Genomic DNA, 10,486 nt, shown 5'->3' with positions numbered 1-10,486 from the left:
GACATCACAAGCGTTCCATTGTTTGTTTGTTTTTTTGCACAAGCCCCGTACCCTGGATTGCATTTCATACAGAGTAATTAAAAATAACGTCTATAATGGAATAATTGCTAGGCTGAGTAAGGCGATCGAGAGCTCGCTGGTTCGAATCCTGGTCGCGCCAAGTTGCCGATCGTGACTGGGGGGTGGGGGGGGCGGCTACAGGGAGCCGTGAGCTGGCCGCTGCGCCCCCCGCTGACTATGGGAGGGATATCGGCTGGGGTATTAATTAATGAGTCATTTAGCGACTTGCAGAGACTAGGAGGGTGAACTCTGCATCATCAACAACTGCTGCCTCCAGAGTCTCTTCCAATAGGACCTCGTCTGTTTGACGTCTCGCCCGAAGGACGGAGCACAAGGAGGTTCGGTGACTCGCTCGGGGTCCCACGCACACAGGATTCCAACCTCCTGGGAACAAGCCCCTTTCTTTAACTGCGGGGTCACCAAGTAACAGCGACCCCTACTGGTCTGATTGGGCAAAGCGTCACGCCGAACTGTTTTGTGGACTATTGAAATTAGCTCGGATTCACCGATCGCTGTTTCCCCGACCGTCGACGTCTCTGGATCGCACCACAGCGTTTTTTCCTTTACGTTGCAGAACGCAACGGGCCCAGCGTCACCGCATCTAGACGTCAAACACAGAGGGGTCTTCTGCAGCGTGGCGACGGCAGGCCAAGCGTTTTCGTTAATATTCGCGTTACGCCCCTGCCGGTGAGGCGGGGTTAAAAGCTCCAGAACGAGCCCACGAAATGTCTCATCTGCAAAACGATTCAGATGCATCTTAAATCAAAGTCTGCCACCAGCCCCTCCACATTGCTTCAAAGCGCCCCTAACGTATTCCATTGGAAACGCGTTTTTGGAAACCGAACTGAGTCTAAATGACGGACGCAAACCCGTGTCACAAAACTCCCTGCCTGTCACATTCGTCTTAAAATCAGAGACATTTTGTTATTGTTTTATAAAAGCGACACACTGTCGACTCGTGGAGGGTAGGATGCGTTCTGTAGCCTGAAGGTCGCCGGTTCGAGTCCGGACTATTCCACTGCCGACCGTGGACGGGAGCTCCCAGGCCGAGCGCCTCCTGGGAAGGGGGAGGGGGGGCTTAGGTCGGCCAGGGTGTCCTCAACTCACCGCTCACCAGCTCGACGCCTTGTGGTCGAGCTGGCCACCTGACCGCCTGCGTCACCGCCTCTGCCCAGAGCTGCGTTAGCTGCAGGGTGAGTCCGCAATGTGTAAAGAAGCGGCCGGCTGACGGCACACGCTTCGGAGGACAGCGTGCGTTCGCTTTCTCGTCGCGCCTGAGTCAGCGCGGGGGGGCGGTAGCAAAGAGTCAAGATTAAAAATGCAATTAGACATTTCAAACTCGGAGATAAATAAGGGGGTAAAATCAACTTGCCAATTAATATTAATAATTAATATTAATAATATTCATGCCCCTGTTCATACCGATTTCTAGCAGTGTTATTATTATACACGGCATCCTAGTTCATATTGTATTCTAGCAGTGTTATTATTATACACGGCATCCTAGTTCATATTGTATTCTAGCAGTGTTATTATTATACACGGCATCCTAGTTCATATTGTATTCTAGCAGTGTTATTATTATACACGGCATCCTAGTTCATATTGTATTCTAGCAGTGTTATTATTATACACAGCATCCTAGTTCATATTGTATTCTAGCAGTGTTATTATTATACACGGCATCCTAGTTCATATTGGATTCTAGCAGTGTTATTATTATACACGGCATCCTAGTTCATATTGTATTCTAGCAGTGTTATTATTATACACGGCATCCTAGTTCATATTGGATTCTAGCAGCGTTATTATTATACACGGCATCCTAGTTCATATTGTATTCTAGCAGTGTTATTATTATACACAGCATCCTAGTTCATATTGTATTCTAGCAGTGTTATTATTATACACGGCATCCTAGTTCATATTGTATTCTAGCAGTGTTATTATTATACACAGCATCCTAGTTCATATTGGATTCTAGCAGTGTTATTATTATACACGGCATCCTAGTTCATATTGGATTCTAGCAGTGTTATTATTATACACGGCATCCTAGTTCATATTGTATTCTAGCAATGTTATTATCTGCCCTTGCTGTAAACTACACTGTATTTAAATATGAAGCTTGCATTGTAATTCTTGCCCTGTAATACCAATATGTTTAATTATTATATATAATAAATAATAATAATAATAATAATAATAATAATAATAGGTTTGCAACGTCCTTTCTACAGCGCAGACAGAGCGCTACGACAGCAGATAATATATCATATTATATTATATTATTATCAGCTGTTGTCTACAATGGTTTGTTGTTTTTTTGTCCCCTCACTCCCAAGTTACTGTTTGCTGTTTATTTAGATGTGTTGAAATGTTAGTCTCTCTCTCTCTCTCTCTGAATGCTGAAGCGAGGGATGAATCTGCATAAAATCAGACGGATCCTTTCCTCCTCTTCTCTCCTTAAATGCTGACGGAGGGATGAATTGCATAAAAATAACAACACGCATTTTTACACCCTGCCCCCCCCCTCCCCCCTCCTCCCTTGATTGTGTGCCTGCAAGTTGTGTCTTTTATTCACGCTGGTTGATAAATAAGCAGCTGCTTCGTTGAAGTGCCTTCATCAGCGTTACTGAAACTAAACTGAGTCAAGCAGAGCAGCGTTTGGGCTCTAGTGCTTCATCAGTGTTACTGAAACTAAACTGAGTCAAGCAGACCAGCGTTTGGGCTCTAGTGCCTTCATCAGTGTTATTGAAACTAAACTGAGTCAAGCAGACCAGCGTTTGGGCTCTAGTGCCTTCATCAGTGTTACTGAAACTAAACTGAGTCAAGCAGAGCAGCGTTTGGGCTCTAGTGCCTTCATCAGTGTTACTGAAACTAAACTGAGTCAAGCAGAGCAGCGTTTGGGCTCTAGTGCTTCATCAGTGTTACTGAAACTAAACTGAGTCAAGCAGACCAGCGTTTGGGCTCTAGTGCCTTCATCAGTGTTACTGAAACTAAACTGAGTCAAGCAGACCAGCGTTTGGGGCTCTAGAACTTCATCAGTGTTACTGAAACTAAACTGAGTCAAGCAGACCAGCGTTTGGGCTCTAGTGCTTCATCAGCGTTATTGAAACTAGAAGAGTCAAGCAGACAAACATTAGTATTTTTGCATATTTATTTTTTTTATAATTATAAATTCCCTTACAAAAAAAAACAAAACTAGAAAAAACCACAATCTTTTAAAAAAATGGATAAAATATAACAGACTCAACGACTGAGACATGCATGAAACATGGGTGCCCAACATTGTGGCCAAAATAACATTCCCTTTAACATCGCCACTTAGTGGCCAGTTCACATTTTTAAAGGGGAATTCAGCAACATCTCTTAAAAGGGAAGGTTTCTTTCAGTTTGGGTGTACGATTAACTCCGACATCGTATTTGTGACCAAACTCAAAATTAATTTCTGCAGGGAGATTATCTGGCATGCATCCTGCAAGGGGGCGTGGATAAGATTTTAAACTTTTAAATGATTACTCTTACCATTAACCCCTTAAGTACCAGGTACATTTTTTTTCCATTGTTTTTTTTCTAAAATATAAATGATATTTATAAAATCGCTATTGCTTGCTGTGTTGTTGCTATGCATGTGTGAAATGCAAGAGCGAGTTTGTTGTGATTTTTCTCTGTTTTCTCAATGTCCGTAAATACATTCTACAGATTCTGGGCTCTAAAAAACGTCAAATCCTCAAGGAGGTCTGGGTTTTTAATTTGCTAATGGGGGCTCAAATGTACGTATATAACATTTCTACAGATATATATATGATATATATATATATATATATATATATATATAATTAGAGACTCACACTAGCCCTGCTGCTGCACCAAGTCCTGGGGTTCAGAACTCCCCTCAATGAAGACTAGTATTATTAATATTGCAATGATCAGGAGGCAGAAGTTTGAGCAGGGTTAGAAACTCACACTAGCCCTGCTGATGCTGCTTTCTTTCTGTATTTCTAAAGTCTAGTATTATTATAATTGCATTGATCAGGAGGCAGGAGTTATAGCATAGAAACTCACACTATGACCCAGTCCTGGGGTTCAGATCCCCTCAATGAAGTCTAGTATTATTAATATTGCAATGATCAGGAGGCAGGAGTTTGAGCAGGGTTAGAAACTCACACTAGCCCCTGCTGCTGCTGCACCCAGTCCTGGGGTTCAGAGCTCCCCTCAATGAAGTCTAGTATTATTAATATTGCAATGATCAGGAGCCAGGAGTTTGAGCAGGGTTAGAAACTCACACTAGCCCTGCTGCTGCTGCTGCACCCAGTCCTGGGGTTCAGAGCTCCCCTCAATGAAGTCTAGTATTATTAATATTGCAATGATCAGGAGGCAGGAGTTTGAGCAGGGTTAGAAACTCACACTAGCCCTGCTGCTGCTGCACCCAGTCCTGGGGTTCAGAGCTCCCCTCAATGAAGTCTAGTATTATTAATATTGCAATGATCAGGAGGCAGGAGTTTGAGCAGGGTTAGAAACTCACACTAGCCCTGCTGCTGCTGCTGCACCCAGTCCTGGGGTTCAGAGCTCCCCTCAATGAAGTCTATTATTATTAATATTGCAATGATCAGGAGCCAGGAGTTTGAGCAGGGTTAGAAACTCACACTAGCCCTGCTGCTGCTGCTGCACCCAGGCTGATTGTTATACAAGTATGTGACAACTAAGTTATTGCAATGATCAGAGCAGCAGGAGTTTGAGCAGGTGTTTAGAAACTCACTCTAGCCCGCTGGCTGCTGCTGCCCCACAAATCTGATTGTGGGGGGTACATTTACCGCTGAATTTAAAATAAAAAATATTGTGATACACACTTTGTCTAATCTGAACTGCAATGCACTCCTCCCTCCACTAGAGGTCAGGAGTCCTCCTCCATGCTGAAGCTGCTCCTGCTCCCAGGTGAGACAGACGAAAGCAGGGGATCGGAGCCTCGCCTCAGGGGCGAGAGACCCCCTTCATCCATGAGAATGTCATCCAGACCCACGACCGAGGTCAGCCCCAGGTCAAAGGTCGTGGTGTCGTCAAGGTCGCTGAAGTTCAGGGAGCCCAGATCGAGGGCCGGGGCGGGGCTGACCAGGGAGGAGGGGGCGTGGCTTGTGGTGACGGGGGGAGGGGCTACGAAGGGGGCGGAGAGCAGGCCGGCGTTGGTTTGATGGTGGTTCTGTGGGAGAAGCTGAGAGACCGGGTCTCCAGAGCCGAGGGAAGAAGCCAGAGTGGGGAGGCCATGAAGACGGGCCTGCATTTCCAATTCCTGTAGAGAGAGAGAGAGAGAGAGAGGACAATTAAACACTCTCATCTTGATTAGAGGCAGACGTTATTGTCCACAGACACGCACACGCACACGCACACGCACAGTGGTTCTGTACCTGTACTTGGAGCAGCAGGCTCCTGTTTTGCTGCTCCAGCTTCCTCTGCCTCATCTCCATCTCCTTCGATCGCTGCTGCTCTTTCTGCAGCTTCCGGATGAAGTCGACCGAAGCCTTGAGGATCGTGCCTTTGTTCCAGCGCATCTCCCTGCCGGGACACTAGGGGTCAGTAGAGAGACACAAGCTCGACATGCCGGGACACTAGGGGTCAGTATAGAGATGCCGGGACACTAGGGGTCAGTATAGAGACACAAGCGCGACATGCCGGGACACTAGGGGTCAGTAGAGAGACACAAGCTCGACATGCCGGGACACTAGGGGTCAGTATAGAGACACAGGCTCGACATGCCGGGACACTAGGGGTCAGTATAGAGACACAGGCTCGACATGCCGGGACACTAGGGGTCAGTATAGAGACACAGGCTCGACATGCCGGGACACTAGGGGTCAGTAGAGAGACACAAGCGCGACATGTCCGCTCTGGGTTAGGGTTAGGGGCTAGGCAGATTTCGAAACAAACTCGAACTTAATACTGCAAGGGAAATAATAAATGCACTTCAGCAATTCAACTGAGCAAGCCGAGCGAGCTGGACTCACGGGTCGCTGGACTTCGGAATCATTGTCCCCAACTCTTTGATTCTGTCGTTGATGTTAAACCTTCGGCGCCTCTCGACTGACAAGGAGGGGGAGGGAGAGAGAGAGAGAGAGAGAGAGAATTATAACAGTGTGATTTGTCTGTTTATTCTGTTGTTGACACACACATTCAATTCTAGACACACAGACCGATTGTGTATTTTTAAATCTCTAAATCTCTAAAGGCTGGCCGCTCCTGTATATACAGACAAGACAGTTCTTTGAGACAGACAGGCAGAAAGACAGAGACACAGACAGACAGACAGCCAGGCAGACACAGACATGCAGACAGAGAGACAGACAGGCAGACACAGACAGACATGCAGACAGACAGACGGGTGTCTCTGTACCCACTGCTTCACTCACTGAGATTGTGACTGTCCTTCTTCTGCCTCTCCTTCATGAACGCTTTGACCTCGACCTCCGTCACACAGAAGCCAGAGCCGGCGTGCAGGTCAGTGTCTGAGAGGAAAACGCAAAAAAACACGGAGAGAGTCGAGACTCTGGGGAAACCAACACAGAGAGAGTCGCGGGCGAGGGTGAGAGAGAGGGCGAGGGCGAGGGGTGAAGGCGAGGGCGTGGGCGAGGGGCGGGGGCGAGGGCGAGGGCGAGGGTGAGGGTGAGGGTTAGGGTTAGGGTTAGGGTTAGGGTTAGGGTTAGGGTTAGGGTTAGGGTTAGGGTTAGGGCGAGGGCGAGGGCGAGGGTGAGAGTGAGGGCGAGGGCGAGGACGAGGATTAGTGGGTGTGTGGTGGGGAGTGGCTGGCTATACCAGTCGTCTCTTGCTTGACGTTGGAGAGTTGGGCCGGGCAGGAGTTGCTCACGGTCGGGAGCGACATGCTGGGGGTGCCGTACAGATCCATCAGGTTACCAGAGACAGGGAGCTGGAGAGAGAGGAGAGACACCAGAAAACACACAGTCAATTACACTGAGACACACGGTACACTGCACTGAGACACACACAGTACACTGCACTGAGACACACACAGTCACTGCACTGAGGCACACACAGTCACTGCACTGAGGCACACACAGTCACTGCACTGAGACACACACAGTCACTGCACTGAGACACACACAGTCACTGCACTGAGACACACACAGTACACTGCACTGAGGCACACACAGTACACTGCACTGAGACACACACAGTACACTAAGAAGTACAGTAAGAAGTTTAAAAAAAAAAAAAAAAAAAAAGGATTTTCTCCGAAACGTTTCTCACTGTGTTTGAAAGCTGCAGTCCGGAGTTTATGAACCCCATCATGTCATCGGCGAAACTGGACTCCAGACTGATGATCCCATCGATGACATCATCAATCTGGAGAGAGCGAGAGACAGAGAGAGAGAGTTATAAACGCACGGAACAGCCTGAAAAAAATCAAAAAAATCTAGATTCGGTGCTTTTAAATTAGACCCCCGCTCCCCTCCCCTCACCCCTTTCTCTGAATTGGACCCGAGGTTCAGTAACGCCATCGGGCTGTTGGGAGCGCTGGTGGGAGGGGCCAGTCCGGGGGCGGAGCCGGCCTGGGGCGAGGGCGACGCCCCCAGTTTCTGACTGGCTGCTTTGTTGCCCATCGTGGTGGAGAGGTACTGTTTCACTTGATGTCTCTGGGTTTGTTGGATGTGATATTTGGTTGGATTCTCCAAGTGAGTCTGAACCTGAAGAGAGAAAGGGGGGGGGGGGGGGGGGGGGACAATTACAATTAGTGTTATGCACAGGCCATGTCACTTCCTGTGCAAGCAATTGGGCAATTAGGAATGGCACGAATGCGATGGCAGTCGATCCTGAGTCTGGCGTCTCACCTTGAGCACCTCGACTGGGACCTGTGCAGGCGCGGCTCGGGGCCCCTGTGGGGCGCTCACGCTGATGGCGGGCGAGGGGGCGGAGGTGCGGAGCTGGGCGCTGGACGCTCGCTCCTGCTGCTCCTCTCTCCGCTCCTGCTCCTGCGCCTGCTCCTTCATCAGCTGCTGCCTCAGCAACACTCGCGATGACATCACGGCGGGGGGCGGGGCCGGGCCCGGGCCCAGGGGAGAGGAGGGGCTAAACGGAGAGAGAGTCGGAAGAGATGTCATCGATATCATTACTAGACACTCAAATTGGAACTTGTGCAGTAGAGGGTGCTGGATTACACAGAGAGACAGATTATACAGTGAGACAGATCATACATTGAGCAAAATTATACAGTGTGCCAGATTAGACATGCAGTTCATCGTAAGGCATTTGCATTTGCTTGCTAATCTTCCACATATCCTCATATTATATATATACTATATATTATCCATCCCTATATGCGATTCGGTGGGTGTTTGTATAAATTAGCAGCCCTGCATCTCTGGTCAACAGCAGCATCCCTGTATAGATATAGAATGAACTCCCTCAGCTTCATAGAGTCCAGTGAAAGCTGCTGAATAATGTTCCCTTGTTATCATATTGAATTGCACCCCCTCTATATAGAATGAACTCCCTCAGCTTCATAGAGTCCAGTGAAAGCTGCTGAATAATGTTCCCTTGTTAACATATTGAATTGCACCCCCTCTATATAGAATGAACTCCCTCAGCTTCATAGAGTCCAGTGAAAGATGCTGAATAATGTTCCCTTGTTCTCATATTGAATTGCACCCCCTCTATATAGAATGAACTCCCTCAGCTTCATAGAGTCCAGTGAAAGCTGCTGAATAATGTTCCCTTGTTAACATATTGAATTGCACCCCCTCTATATAGAATGAACTCCCTCAGCTTCATAGAGTCCAGTGAAAGCTGCTGAATAATGTTCCCTTGTTAACATATTGAATTGCACCCCCTCTATATAGAATGAACTCCCTCAGCTTCATAGAGTCCAGTGAAAGCTGCTGAATAATGTTCCCTTGTTCTCATATTGAATTGCACCCCCTCTATATAGAATGAACTCCCTCAGCTTCATAGAGTCCAGTGAAAGCTGCTGAATAATGTTCCCTTGTTCTCATATTGAATTCCACCCCCTCTATATAGAATGAACTCCCTCAGCTTCATAGAGTCCAGTGAAAGCTGCTGAATAATGTTCTTGTTATCATATTGAATTGCACCCCCTCTATATAGAATGAACTCCCTCAGCTTCATAGAGTCCAGTGAAAGCTGCTGAATAATGTTCCCTTGTTAACATATTGAATTGCACCCCCTCTATATAGAATGAACTCCCTCAGCTTCATAGAGTCCAGTGAAAGCTGCTGAATAATGTTCCCTTGTTCTCATATTGAATTGCACCCCCTCTATATAGAATGAACTCCCTCAGCTTCATAGAGTCCAGTAAAAGCTGCTGAATTACATGACATTAGCGTGTTGAATCACACGCCACAGCTTTGGAAATGAAATCGCTCTCAAAAGCAGCTGTCTGTGACAGAAGAGAGTACAGAGGTGTCTCTTTCCACACAGGAAGACAGACAGGGCGGGGAGAGGGACAGACCGAGAGAGAGAGACAGACTCGCTTGTCTTGTTGACTCCATGCTTGTCTGTCTGTCTCTCCAGGGGAATTCCACTACAGGCTCAAGGGGAAAGTCGCTCTCATGCCTCCCCTTGCTATCTGTGTGTTTTTTTGAACTACATTGTATTTCTGTGGCACTGCTTGATTCCTCTCTGAAATCTAATTTTGAGTCCAGTTCTCCAAACGTTTCTTTGGACAATACCAAACAGAGAGCCAATTATTATTTTTTTTTGACAAACAGAAATAACAGCTTCTCCATTTCACACAAAGCATTTGCTGCGCTTGACTTTCAACCTTGAAATGGTTCTGGCTTCCCACAGTTTACACTCTGCGTTTATCAAAGTTTACCCTGCTTTGTTTTTTAATATGCTTTACCAGACCTCTCTGTGCTTTACAATGCTTCCCTGTGCTTTACCAGACCTCTCTGTGCTTTACAATGCTTCCCTGTGCTTTACCAGACCTCTCTATGCTTTACAATGCTTTCCTGTGCTTTACCAGACCTCTCTATGCTTTACAATGCTTCCCTATGCTTTACCAGACCTCTCTGTGCTTTACAATGCTTCCCTATGCTTTACCAGACCTCTCTGTGCTTTACAATGCTTCCCTATGCTTTACCAGACCTCTCTGTGCTTTACAATGCTTCCCTGTGCTTTACCAGACCTCTCCGTGCTTTACAATGCTTCCCTGTGCTTTACCAGACCTCTCTATGCTTTACAATGCTTTCCTGTGCTTTACCAGACCTCTCTGTGCTTTACAATGCTTTCCTATGCTTTTCGTGCAGAGTTGAAGCGAAAGGGAAGTTCTATATAGCCACAGAAATGTGCAGAGTCACCGTGTCTGTTTGAGCAGAACAGAGAATGAGGAACTTCTAGAGAGAGAGTAAGATGGGGAAGATGCAGCTGCAGCCAAAGGCACTGCAACACCTCGAAT

The 10,486-nt window shown here is 47.1% G+C and overlaps 1 protein-coding gene across 1 annotated transcript in view; it reads right to left on the bottom strand.

Moving 5' to 3' along the window:
• Positions 1-4,911: 4,911 nt before the first annotated feature.
• Positions 4,912-10,486, bottom strand: part of LOC121305536 (transcription factor E3-like) — a 12,588-nt gene continuing 7,013 nt past the window's right edge. The window contains exons 3-10 of the mRNA XM_041237188.1: positions 7,902-8,139; positions 7,533-7,757; positions 7,321-7,416; positions 6,868-6,979; positions 6,465-6,560; positions 6,063-6,138; positions 5,466-5,613; positions 4,912-5,350 (exon numbers count right to left, since the gene is read on the bottom strand). Coding sequence (XP_041093122.1) covers positions 4,958-5,350; positions 5,466-5,613; positions 6,063-6,138; positions 6,465-6,560; positions 6,868-6,979; positions 7,321-7,416; positions 7,533-7,757; positions 7,902-8,139 — 1,384 coding nt within the window. The 3' untranslated portion in view covers positions 4,912-4,957. The remainder of the gene's footprint in view (positions 5,351-5,465; positions 5,614-6,062; positions 6,139-6,464; positions 6,561-6,867; positions 6,980-7,320; positions 7,417-7,532; positions 7,758-7,901; positions 8,140-10,486) is intronic.

This window comes from Polyodon spathula, chromosome 43, assembly GCF_017654505.1.
Source record: "Polyodon spathula isolate WHYD16114869_AA chromosome 43, ASM1765450v1, whole genome shotgun sequence".
In the NCBI taxonomy this organism is placed as follows: Eukaryota; Metazoa; Chordata; class Actinopteri; order Acipenseriformes; family Polyodontidae; genus Polyodon; species Polyodon spathula.
Note: the sequence above shows the minus strand (reverse complement) of the source record. Positions and strands in the feature narration are given on the sequence as shown.